This window comes from Lolium perenne, chromosome 4 (genome assembly GCF_019359855.2).
Source record: "Lolium perenne isolate Kyuss_39 chromosome 4, Kyuss_2.0, whole genome shotgun sequence".
Lineage (NCBI taxonomy): Eukaryota > Viridiplantae > Streptophyta > Magnoliopsida > Poales > Poaceae > Lolium > Lolium perenne.
In genome coordinates this window covers 113913004-113926045 of record NC_067247.2, presented here as the reverse complement: position 1 = coordinate 113926045, position 13042 = coordinate 113913004, and the positions used below count along the sequence as shown (strand labels likewise).

Sequence of the window (13042 nt, the reverse complement as noted above, 5' to 3'; positions counted from 1 at the left end):
CACATGCGGGAGCAAAGGGATACGCCAACGCATCTCCGCCTCCAGCGCCGGCCCGTCCGTCGGTGCAGCACCGGCACCTGGCGCGGTTCAGACATCGCGCTGCAGGCATGGATTGGCTTGTGCCCACTATACAGTGCTGCTACTTAATTACCACTTAGGATTATTGCATAAATAAAATAGGGAGATATAAAATAATTTTGTCATCTCTTAGCTAATTGGTGACCTCTTATTATGAAAATACGACTTTTCTGTATTTTACGGGATGCCATCTCTTATTAACGTGTAATATCGCTTAATTTTCAGAGTCAAATTAAATATAGTTTAATTTTAAGTACCTCAAAATTTCGGAGACAGACACTAATTGTCAGAGCTAACACCAAATGGCAAGTAATGCGAAAGGAGTGTACAGTGGTTGCTTAAATTATCTTATTTTTTATGATACACTGTTTTCCTATCAAAAAATAATCTTATTTTATAAAACTGACTACACAGAGACACCGGCATTGATCCAAAGAGGTCTCCTGTGGTCTCCTGTGGCAGTCACAAAACAATGTAGTATTGCCTGCCCAGCATCCCAGAAACATTTGGTACGTCAGTATGTGCGCTACTTGTTCATGCTAACAGCCAGCTTATTAAGAGCATCTCCAACAGACGCGCTATATAGGCCGCGCGGCATAAAAATGTCCGATATAGCGCGCGCGGGACAGAATCTGGCGCTCCAGCAGGCGCGGTAAACGGCGCGGCGCTGTAAAATTTTTAGGGCGCGCGGCTTTTTGCACAATCCGGAGCGGCATATCTGGCGCGTCGGCTACAGCGCGCGGCATCGCTCGTCCAAGCGCGAAAAAGCCAACGGATGGAAAATTCCTCCCCCGCGCCCGCGCCTTCATTTCCCCACCTACCGCCGGCGCGAAATCCAGCCGCCGCCGGTCGACTCCGCCGCCGCCCCCGCTTCTGCGCGCCGCCGCGTCGTAGATCCGCGTCGCCCGCACCTCCTCCTGGCAGCGGCGGACGTTCCGCCGCGCTGTGTCGCTCGCGCGGCCGTCAGCGAGGAGTTGTAGCCGGCGGTCCTTCTCCGCGGCCCCTTCGCGCCGCCGTCGCGTTCTCCTCCGCGCAGGCGTCGACATGTCGTCCTCGTCGTCGTCGAGCTTGCTTGCAACATGGCGCACCCATGGTGCTCGCCCATTTGCTCGCAAGGTATGAACATCCACCGGCCGGCCTCTATTACTCGTCAAGTAGCTACAATAGTTCATAGTGAAGTAATTTCATACATATGTTTGTAGAGTTCCTCATATGATTCATCGGATGACGAGTTCGACCAAGAAGAAGAGGAGAACATATCGATACTATTAGCATACCGCGCCGTTAAGAGGCCAAAATTTGGTGGATCGGTGTTCGGTAGACAGAAGTTGTGGAGAGAAAGGATTGAAGGGCATGAGAAGTTGATGCGGTCGTATTTCAATGAGAATCCGATTTTCCCCGAAAGCTATTTTCGGCGGCGTTTCCGGATGAGTCTCAACTTGTTCAAGCACATTGCAGCGGAGGTCACCAAATATGATCGCTTCTTCGAGCAAAGGAGGAATGCCGCCGGAGAACTTGGCCATAGCACATATCAAAAGGTGACCGCCGCCTTGCGTATGTTGGCATATGGTATACCGGCGGATCTTATTGATGATCATTTGGCCATGGGAGAGAGCACTTCTATCTTGTGTGTGAAGCGCTTTGTCGTTGCAATTGTCAATGTCTTTGGCTCCACATACTTGAGAGCCCCCAATGCTCAAGACACGGCAAGGCTTTTGGAGATCAACGCCAACCGGGGATTTCCCGGTATGCTTGGTTCCATTGATTGTATGCATTGGAGTTGGAAGAATTGTCCAGCGGCATGGCATGGACAATTCAAAGGCTACAAGAAGGATGCCACTATAGTACTTGAAGCGGTGGCCAACCAAGAGACTTGGATATGGCATGCTTTCTTTGGAATGCCCGGATCTTGCAATGACATCAATGTTCTTCAACGGTCACCACTAATGACAAGACTTGCAATGCGGGAAGGTCCATTGGTGGAGTTTGAAGCAAATGGCCGCAAGTACAACTATGGCTACTTCCTCGCCGACGGCATATACCCAAGGTGGCAAACATTTGTGAAGCCAATTATTCAACCAAGAGGTAAAAAGCAAACTCAATTCCACAATGCACAAGCGGCGGCTAGGAAAGATGTAGAGAGAGCATTTGGGATTTTGCAAGCCCAATTTTCCATAGTTAGAGGACCGGCTAGATTTTGGGATCAAGAATGCCTTTGGTATATCATGACCGCGTGTGTAATCATGCACAACATGATTATAGAGGATGATCGCGGAAAAGATGTGGATCATACCCACTACGACTTGATGGGGGTTCCCGTGTAAGCGACGAGGTCCGCACATAGGATTGCCCGATTCATTGCCTCATACCATGCCATTCGGTGCAACGACACACATGATGATCTTCAAAAAGATCTCATGGAAGAATGGTGGAATTGGAATGGACAACAATAGTTCCATATTTGTTGTATTTGTTTGAAAACTATGTGTTGTATTGTCTCAAAACCATGTTGTATTGTTGTATGTGTTGTATTTGGTGTGAAGTATTGTTGTGAACAATGTATTGTATTTGGATGGTACAATATATTTGTGAATTTTTATATATTATTTCATCTTCTTGGATGCATATTTGTGTGTGTTTGCTGTTTGCGCCGCGTCCGCGCGCTGCAAAATGGCGCGTCCGGCGGAGGTGCTATTTTACCGCGCCAACGCGCGCTGCAAAATGGCGCACCCGGCGGAGGAGAAATCGATCTGGCGCGCGGCAACGGTATAGCGCGCGCAAAATTTTGCTTTTAGCGCGCCCGCGGAGATGCTCTAAGACCAAAGAAACAGCCAGCTAGCTAATTTATAGGCTATTCGTAAGCAATTCTGAAAGCTAACATTGTTTAATTATGAATACTACTGGTACAGACTAGTGCTCAAGGCGTCGGATCGCGCGTCTAGTCAGTGCACAACGAGTAGATGAACGTGCGCGAGAGTCCATTGATCATGGTGCTAATCCTCAAAATAATACTAGCTAAAATACAAGTAATTAATATTTGGAAGAAAAAAATAGTATTAATGGATAAATTGGTCAGATGATTTGGTAGTTAATAGGGAATATTGTTGTCTCTGAGTAAATTCCTACGAAGATCAGTACTATTTGTTCTAAACTACGTGTTGAACCAGATAAAGTAGAATCACCACGTTACATTTTCACATTGAAATCTTGATTTTTGTCTTCTTCAACCTGTTAGTCCAGAGTTTTTTTAGTGGACTCCTCTTCCCACTAGAGAGCTTCTTTCTCCACCGTCGTGATGAAAAACTCATAGCCTCTTTACAAAATAAACCTTGACCTCTTCACAACCTTCACAAAAAGATCACCGAAGCACAATCACATAACCATCTACTACATGGACTCTCAGTCGAACCAATCAACGTGGAGAGCTCACTTCCACATGGTTATTTGTTGCTAAATGTGGTGCATGTAGTGATAATTTAGTTTAACCGAGGGAACTCCACTTTGGGTCATAGGTTTAGATGCACCCATTGCCCAAAACATATTTAAAAATGTATAAAAATTCTTTTAAAAATATCCGAGTGTACATCCAGATATTATATATTCGTAGACAAAGTTTCTCGAAAAGGGAATATGTTTGGAACATGTGTAATAAAGTCAATTTTTCGGTGCTCCAAAGTAGCTTCTCACGAGATATTAGTTTGTCTATTTTATATGGGCCACAAGAAGTATCTTCATTTTGCAAAACATTATTTTTTTTACATTTTGAAATGCATTTAGAATGCATTTTCATAACGAGCACATCTAAAATATTTTCTTTCACTACATGTCTTTACGTTGCAACCAATTTTATCCAGCACTCTTTTCTGCATTCTTCTGTCATCCATGTTTTTTTTGCCATCGTTATTAGTAAATGTAGTCAAGTAGTTTTTACGTACCCATAGTATCTTTTGCAAAAAAAAAAATCAAATTTATCATTATGGTTTTGCTATTTCTCACGGGGTCGAGAGAGAACTATTCCTAAGTCAACTGTAAGAACCATTCAATCTACACATTGATTGACATTCAAGTAAAGTAGAAGGGGATGAGAAGAAGGAAAAATGCTACTCCCTCTGTTTCTAGATATAAGGTGTATAGTTTATTGAGAAAAGTCTCCAAAATATAAGGTATATTGTGTTGAACAACTCTTGTGTATATTCTTTTAGGGTTTTTCTTGTGTTTTCTTATCTTTCGAAAACTCCTACTATTTTATCATGTCAATTGTCCATGATCATTCCCGCCAAAACCTTGTGTAGTTTTCTCTCCACATGTATTTTCTTAATTTCCGTGCCAAAAACTATACACCTTATATCTATGAATGGAGGGGATATTAGCTACTGAGATTCATGGAGCCCTTTAAAAGAATGAAAACCACATTTCTGAACCTCAAGAAGTCTGAAAAAATAAATTTGAGTTCATTTACAAGTATTCTATGTACGACACTAGTTTCGTTCAAATATGTTATTATTCGTGATCTACACAAAAATACAAATGTGGGATCAAAAACAAGTTTTTTTTCATTTTAGAGCCACAATTTTGTCACTTTTATGTATCCCAAAATTCTCAATATTTCGATGCAAACGTTTGCAGATCTTAATAAAATATAAATATATATCCACAACATGGAAAAAAAAATAGCGCGCTATATCGACGCTAATAGCGTGCTATAGCATATCTGCAGAGCATGCTGATTTAATTAGTGTATAATACCTCGCTATATCATGCTATAGCGCGCTATACATAACACGCTAATAGCGTATTTTAAGACCGATGTTATTTTGTTATAGCGCGCTATTTTTTCCACCAAAACCACAATATTTTTGAAATGTCTAATTTTTTCCCGGGCTCCATGGAGCCCGGGCACCAAAACAATGCCCTCTTAGAAGATCTACATCTAAAAGCTATGAGCGTATATCGAGAAATACTTCTCCCTTATTGTTAACCATGAACTATTGAAATGTTTTTGCCACTTTGACCGGTCAGTCAAGGTAATGCACCATTTGAATTTGACTTAAATAGTAATCTCTATATGTTTTTTTACTTTTACAATTTATAAATAATACCCAAATTCTAAAATTTTAAAGAACTATATTTTTATGCTCAGATATTTGAATTTTCGGAAATGTTGGGAAAGTTTTTGACTTCGTGTATCGGCATCATGGTGGAATAAGAACATTTAAGCAAAGAGCAGCAAAAACATTTTGCAAGATAAAAAGGCAGGGAGATGAGTGAATAGGCATCTCACTAATGGCGTGAATATGTTCTTCATTCTTCTTTGGATATGACTTTGACCAAACACATATCCGAGTTGTTACCAGCATATCACCCACGTAGATAGATGTGAATTGGAGTGTAGAAATACACGACTAAATATATTCAAGGCAAAGCCAAGATAAAAAATGATTTGTAACCACCAAGGAAATAGACCGGATTTTCTTGACTGTTTTGACAATAAAGGGGTACTCTATAATCATCACTGACATCAGGTCACACTCCTTTATTTGGATAAGAACAAATTTAAATTCCGCGAGATAGTACAAAGTCCTTGTGTCATCTAACCATTAGCAGCCACCACATTAGTATACTTTAAGTTTAATGCAACCTTTACTAAATAGTAAGACAAGCACTCCTTAGGTAAACACTTGTGCGCTGAGCACTTGCCACTTTACCAGTACATAAAGAATCAAAAGAAAACATGCACTTCATAGCTAAAATAAGGGGCTATCTTGCCAAGCCACATATTTAGTGCCTTCTTTTGATCAGACAAAACTAAACAGCAGTTGCATTTTATAGTGGAAAAGCTTGCAAGCAGAATCTTTTCAACTGGAGAGATACAGTATCTCCAGCCTTTGCAACAGAATCCTGTTCTTGTTAGTTTTCTTTTGATATCCACCATTAGTGGTGGTGGTTTTACATAACGCAAGTTGCTTCCGTTTTATCTTCTTTTAGTTCCTATAGAACTCTTGGTAGGTACAAGTAGGTTAAGATCTAATGAAGTGTGATCGCCGTTGAGAACTACATATACTTCTATGCAGTTCAGCTTTAAAAACGGTTCGGATGCACTTTTAGGGCATCAATAAACAATGCCCAACAGTGCAAGGCTCAAAATTTGGCTAATTGTACTTCGGCACTAACTATTTTGTTTCTTCCTGTCACTCTGTAAAAAGAATATAGGATTTGGAATGAACGAATGGTGCTCAGTTGCAACATTTCCATGTATAAAAATTATAGACAGTTGTCTTTTCCATAAGTATTCAATTGGGTATATTTTAGTAATTAGCAACTTGTGAATTGTTACATCGGGGAACACTAACACTAAGAATCAGAGTCAACAAACAAATATGTGCATTGTAGCGACTTAAATTTAGGGGGAATACTTATGCAAAATAAGTTAAGCCTAATGATACTATTCACTCTTCTCAACTTGTACATATGTTTCCCACATGAGGCCATGAGCATAGGGAATTCCAGTAAATATTTTTCTCTTCAGTAATTGGATATTTAATATGTGGGAGCTTTCAGAAGAAATATCTAATGCAAGTGTTGCTTGGTATAAAAAAATATGATAGTAGGAGTATTTTTTGGATTTGGACTGCAGCTGCATGATAGGTATTGGTCAACCCAACCCCATGGTATCTCCTTTTCTGATAAGTTACTTGCAAATTTCATTGGAAATACTCCATCGATTTCCCAGTATGATGCAATTTTGTCTTAATTTTAAATGTCACTTTCTACTCAACTTATTTTAAACAGGTCCACGACAAAAAACCAAGAGTTTGTTGATCACACACCTAGAGATATTGCAAGGACCTCTGCTAACACACGCATCAAGTGCCTTGTATGCTAATAGAAGAACCAAATGGACGACTAGTCAAACTGCAATTGGTAGTGAAAATACAGATTAACCTAACCACTTGCATCAACTAGTTAACCATGCAGTCAGCAACCATAAATAAAACCACCACTTGTTGGAGCTCCGGCTCTGCTCACTCAGCTGTGGGCCTGTTGCTGCACTGAGGAAAAATCTTTTCCAGTTCTGCACAGGAACAATCTTTCTTTCCCAATGCTGCACTGAAAATCTTTTACAGTTGTGCTTCCCTGATGAGTGGCCACCACTCTTTTCCCTGCCCGATGACCTCACTACCTTATCCTCTCAATATTCTTGTTTTTTTGAACACACTCATGTAGTCATTTTGTCCTTTGCAACTTATTTTATTTTCTTTACCATTAAAATGTAGAGTTTTGCCAATGCAGAGCACACTCAGATTCCAGGTTCAGAGTTGAGACAGCTTTTACTAGCAGTTAACCTCAGGTGCTGTGTCAACCGAACTGTTTGCAAAAGCTCGAGAGCCTTTCAGTGCTGCATATGTCCCTTCACACTGACCTCTCATAGTGCAAAAACTTACGCTTCTTTTGGATGACATAAAGTTCGATTCCCTTTTGGCTTCGGAGCTTTAGTGAGCTGTGCACGCACATCTTTTTCCATGTAACAAACACTTTAAATTGCAGACATGTTCTTTAAGTGTGATATGATGTAGGTGCTCTGGCCCAGCACCATTTGGCAAACAAGCCAAGAAGCCTTCTGGCTGATGATGCAGCTATTTCTTATGTATCTGTTTAATTGTCAAGCTGTGTGCAGAGCATCAGACGGTGATGCAACAGCTAACATCAACTACTACTACTGCTAATTCTGTGTTCCAAGGAAGAAATAAACACGAGCCATACGACTGTTTCTTGCACACGCTAATGGACAGCGGCCATGGACGTTTATAACAAGAATAATCAGGTCTCCGCAGCTTAGGATTCCCTTTCAAATTGCTCCAAATTTGTTGTCGCATCGACGGACAAGTTTTTGCCCGGTCCGCCTGCTACCACAAGGGAGACAGACAGCTCCCCTTACCTCTCTTGGGATTCCCTTAGAGTGGACTTTATATTTATATTCTGGGAGCGAAAGACGTTAACACTATGCCTGCATACATAAACAACCCAACAAATGGATATTTTCTTTGTATCATGAATGAAATAATCCCAGTGGGCTAGTAGTAATATACAAGGATGCACGAGCTGTTGACATCAAACATGCACTCGAGGACTATTCTCTGCGGCTATGGAAAATCGCAAATTGTTTTTATACACAAAGATATATGAACTGCTGATATCAACATGTACAACCATGCAGAATAGCAAATTGGACATGACGGATACTTCTTCAGTACGGTAGACAACACACAGCGAACAGCCAGCCACACCATTGAAGTTAAGAGCAAACCCTAATACAAAGAAAGCTCCCATAAAATAACTCAACAGGTAGGTACATAGATATCGGTGAGCTAGATCTCCACACATGGTAAATCAGTTTGCGTGCAATCAGCCTGATGGGCAAACCTAAAGATCGTTAAGTACATCATCAGGGGGAGGTCCAGAGAGGCAGTGGCAGGACCGTGAGTGTTATGGACAATGGCCGCTCCAGAAGCCTAGAAGAACTTGTCAAACTGGCCGCTCAGGGAGCCCTTCACATTCGAGTACAGCCCGTAGAGTGAGTACTGCTGCAGGTTTGACACCTCGTACCATGAGTTGAGGACCATCTCGTGCTTGTCGGTGCCAGAGAAGGCCAGTTGGATGCCGACGCTGCAGTCCATGGATCCCTGGTTGTTGTTCTTGCATATATTTGTTCTGATGGCGCAAGTTTGCTTGCCAAGGCAAATGAAGTTCGGCTTCCCTGAGCAAGCACCACACCCATCCTTCTTCCAGTGCAAGTTCTGAAGCCTGCCTTTGTTGAATTCAAGAACCTAGAAACAACGTCAACATAGAGCGACAACATTCAGTAATTGCTCAGTTAAAAGCTTATACATGATATACACTATTTTACATCTGTGGTCCCATACCAGGGTGAAGCTGGACACTGTAACTGAGGAATTGGAGACAAAGACTGGTAGAGATCTGGCTGCATACTTCCTACCAGCAAATGCTACCATGTACCCACCAGCTGAGGCCTATAACATACAAAGAATTTTGGTCATATACACATGCATGATTTGATCAGATTATAAGCAAGAAAAAAAAGACTGAACACTATCCAGTGACAACTATCACACCGTGACACTGACGAATTCAGGTTATCAACGGAAAAGAGAAAATGTTTTCGCAGTAGTCCTATTATAATTTGGGACAACTGATGTTTCTCACTTGGAGGTTGGAGCTGATTTTCAAGTCAGCTACCCTGCAGTCAGGGCAGGGACATAAACTAAACAATGAGGTGTGCTAATCCTGAAAGTGCAAAATCTGCAGAGGGTGAAATGGTGGTGCAGATAATACTCTGATTTGGGAGGATAATTGGCTACCAAGGACAGATTCCACCATCTACCCAATTTTCACAAAACACATAGGACCCACTTTCATTGGAGAGGGCCAGAGGGGTAGAGGCACAAATATCGTCTACGCAATCTTTTGCAACTAAAAAGATAAAAGTAAAGCCCAAATAAGAGCAGGGTAAACACAAATAGATAAGAATTGGCCAAACTGCATCGTCTGGAAAAACTTAGACACTAATTGAACATAATACAAACACAAAAACTTCTGGTGTGCACAATATACTTGACACCTTCCCTCCTCCCACTGGAAGGTCGGTGTCTGGAAAGTTTCCAATGCACCAGGGCTTGTGGTGCACCCAATTCACCAAATCCTATTTTTTCTATTTTTTTCTAAATAATCTGAAAAATACAGGTAAAATCAGATAAAAAATCACCATTGCACAAGAAATCAGATAAAAAAGCAACTCGCATATCTATATAAAAAAGCAAATATGGTGCTGCTATTCGTAGTCAGATCTATCCTTTTTGTTTCAGTCATTGAGTTAATTTGGATATGATTTTTGTGAAATATATTCATGTTGTATCTGTATTGTAAAAAAAGATCAGAATGTTTCAGAAATCGAGACATTTATGTGGGGTAACTAGAATCGGGTGCACTACAAGCCCTGATGCACCAGATACGTTTCTGTCTGAGTTTCTCCCAGCTGGAAGCTAACAAGATAATGAGATTCACCGCCTCTTTAGTCCATGACCAAATTTTATCAGTTAACATATTGTAACAACCACATTGGCTACATAGCAACGTTTTAGCACTAAACCATGCACCCCCTTACACCTTGATATGTTACCTATCGTTATCAATAACATAAAATAAAAAAAAAAATCTTCTGTTTGCTTTGCTTGAGTTCAGTGAGCAGGAAGTTGCAGGGGAGATTCAAGATAACAGAAGAGAGAGTTGCCTGCCTGCTATGTGGAAGGTTGGGCTAGGAACCACAGAATATTTTCTTCTAAACTCTTATTATCAATTTATCATACACTTGCAACAAATAATTAACCAATAAGTCAATAACCATATTGTCTCTAAAGCCAAATGCAGTAAAGCAAGATGCATCAAGTGTGGTGCCATCGAAATGCATGGTAGTGGGTGCTAGGCTATGCATACAAATGCATATCAGCACATGTACATGTATGCCTATATTAACCAATTTTGAAAAAAAAATCACGCTGATTTGGTGCATGAACCAACAATATTACCAAAAATTCACCATAACTGAGCTTTCATCTTATGTATGTATTCCATATAAGGCTATATCCATACTATTGCAGCACACACACAAAAACACAGAAAGTGCTAATCCTAAAATTGTTCACAGAGGAAAACATTGGGATTATGTCAACTTCTTTCGCATGACAAGTCAAGGCCCGAATCCCCAATGCGCTGTGATAGTGCGAAGGCTTTGATCTACACTAGTTCCCATCTTATCTTTCATCACAATATATACACACTGAAGGACAGGACAATCTTGCGTGCAGGCAAAACAATTGTCAGCAATGCTACTTTATTCGATCTTTTTGTCTCCAGTTCGATCTCTCCCATCCCTAGAACCTATAAACATGCTTTTGCTGATCCTAACTGGTCTGTTGCCATGCGATCAGAATACGATGCCCTTCTTCGGAACGATGCCTAGCAACTTTTTATTGAGAAAGGGACCCATCGGAATTGTTTTCTCAAGAAGGGCATCAGGTGTCGTACAATTCCGATGGGTCCCTTTTCATTGGCACATCCACCAATTAGACGTAAAAAATGTTTTTCTTCACGGTAATCTTTAAATGTATACAGCCGCATTTTATGCATACGGAATTCATCTATCATAAAATTTCATTATGATATACAGTTGTACAACAAGTACTAACCAATAAGTCAAAAACCATATTGTATCTAAAATCAAAATGCGGTAAAGCATCAAAACAGAAGATGCATCAAGTGTCATGCCATCCAAGCCCATGGTAGTGGGTGTTAGGTTACGTATAGAGATGCACATGTACATGTATGCCTATATTAAGCAATTTTGGATTATTATTTTCATGCTGATTTTGTGAATGAACCAACACAATATTAAAAGAAAAATCACCACAAGTGAGCTTTCATCTTATCTGTTCCCATATAAGGCTATAGCCATACTATTGAAGCACACACAGAAACACATACAGTGCTAATCCTACAATTGTTCGCAGAGGAAAACCTTGGGACTATGTGAACTTCCCTCACATGCCAACTCAAGTTCCAAATCCCCAATGCGCTGTGATAGTGGGAAGGCCTTTGATATACACTAGTCCCCATCGTATCCTTCATCACAATATACACTCAAGGGCACGACGATCTTGTACAGGCAAAATAGTTGGCATCAATGTTACCCTCTAGCTCCAACTAGGACATGAGTTTGTACAGAGAGCAAACGGATCATACCAACAAACGCTACTTCCAGCACTCCTTCAAAAAAAAAAAAAAAAAAAACGCTACTTCCAGCACATGCCAGAACAAAATATGCTAGCAAACGACAGCAGCGGCAACCAGGCAACCGAACCGACCTCCACCTACTCCCACATTTCCACAAGCACTTGCAGCGCAAGATCCAGCCAATCGAAACTGTACCGACCAAATGGAGAGAAGCAACGCGAGCAAGAAGGGTAGAAGACGCATGGAACGGAAGGAAACGATGGAGGGAGGAGATCGCTTACGGGGCTGAAGCCAGTGGTGGTGTTGACGGTGAGGAGGGAGATCTCGTCGACCTTGGGGCGGAAGACGGCGAGCTGGGAGGGGGAGTTGAGGTTGAGGCGGCGGTCGCAGGGGGAGAGCTGCGTGGATCCGGAGAAGAAGGCGCCGCTGCCGGCGAAGGCGAGCCCGAAGGTGAAGCCGTCCCCGCGCTGGATCCGCGTGTCGCTGCACGGGTCGTACGCCGGGTTGTTGTCCCCCGCGGCCAGCGTGGCGAGGGCGGCGAGCGCCAGGGCGAGCAGCAGCGGCGCGGTGGCGGCCATGGCGGCGAGATTCGCTGGGTCCGGCAGGCGGCAGGGGCGGCGGCGAGCTTTACCAACTTTAAACTGTTTTTTCGGGAAGAGCTGGCGAGGGAGTGCGGTTGAGGAACGAGCTCGTGGGTGACAGCGGTGGAAGTGGGTGCCGAGGGTATCGTTTAGGTGGGGATGGGCCGGCATCTACGTGGGCTTTTAGAATTTCTGGTTTCGGGTGATTGGGCCCAACTCTGGAATGACAGGTCCAAGCCGCCTTATAGAGCGGGTTGAAATGCCACACTATCGTTAAGAAAAGAAGGTTGGAATGCCACAACGCTGCATTATGGCAAAACTTTTTCTCAAAAGAAAAATCGCAAAACTACATTTTTAAAATATCCTAAAAAACTCAATATTAATCGACTACTCCACATGCTATACTTTTGTGCATTTCACATAGTCATGTGAGTCAATAAAAAACCCAGTAGCGGATCTAGCAACTTAGAACCAGGGTCGGGGTTGCCACAATTTACAACTCAGCCTATGAATACCATATATTCAATAAGACTGTTAAAATATGTAGTAGAAAATTTACTATGAATAGTATAATTTTT

At 41.9% G+C, this 13042-nt stretch overlaps 1 protein-coding gene across 1 annotated transcript; it reads right to left on the bottom strand.

Moving 5' to 3' along the window:
* Positions 1 to 8257: 8257 nt before the first annotated feature.
* LOC127347086 (uncharacterized) lies at positions 8258 to 12569 on the bottom strand. Its single transcript, XM_051373311.2, has 3 exons — positions 12165 to 12569; positions 9000 to 9107; positions 8258 to 8903 (listed from the first exon to the last, which is right to left on the bottom strand). Exons 1-3 carry the CDS (start codon positions 12459 to 12461, stop codon positions 8589 to 8591), a joined length of 720 nt encoding a protein of 239 aa, XP_051229271.2. The 5' UTR covers positions 12462 to 12569; the 3' UTR covers positions 8258 to 8588.
* Between the last annotated feature and the right edge of the window lie 473 nt (positions 12570 to 13042).

What these genes read in the sequence shown, in the direction of transcription:
- LOC127347086 (XM_051373311.2), bottom strand. Translation starts at nt 12,461, where the DNA reads ATGGCCGCCACCGCGCCGCTGCTGCTCGCCCTGGCGCTCGCCGCCCTC. An exon ending in CCACCACTGGCTTCAGCCCC is followed by an intron (nt 9,108 to 12,164) that starts GTAAGCGATCTC and finishes TGTATGTTATAG; the next exon opens with GCCTCAGCTGGTGGGTACAT. An exon ending in CAGTGTCCAGCTTCACCCTG is followed by an intron (nt 8,904 to 8,999) that starts GTATGGGACCAC and finishes CGTTGTTTCTAG; the next exon opens with GTTCTTGAATTCAACAAAGG.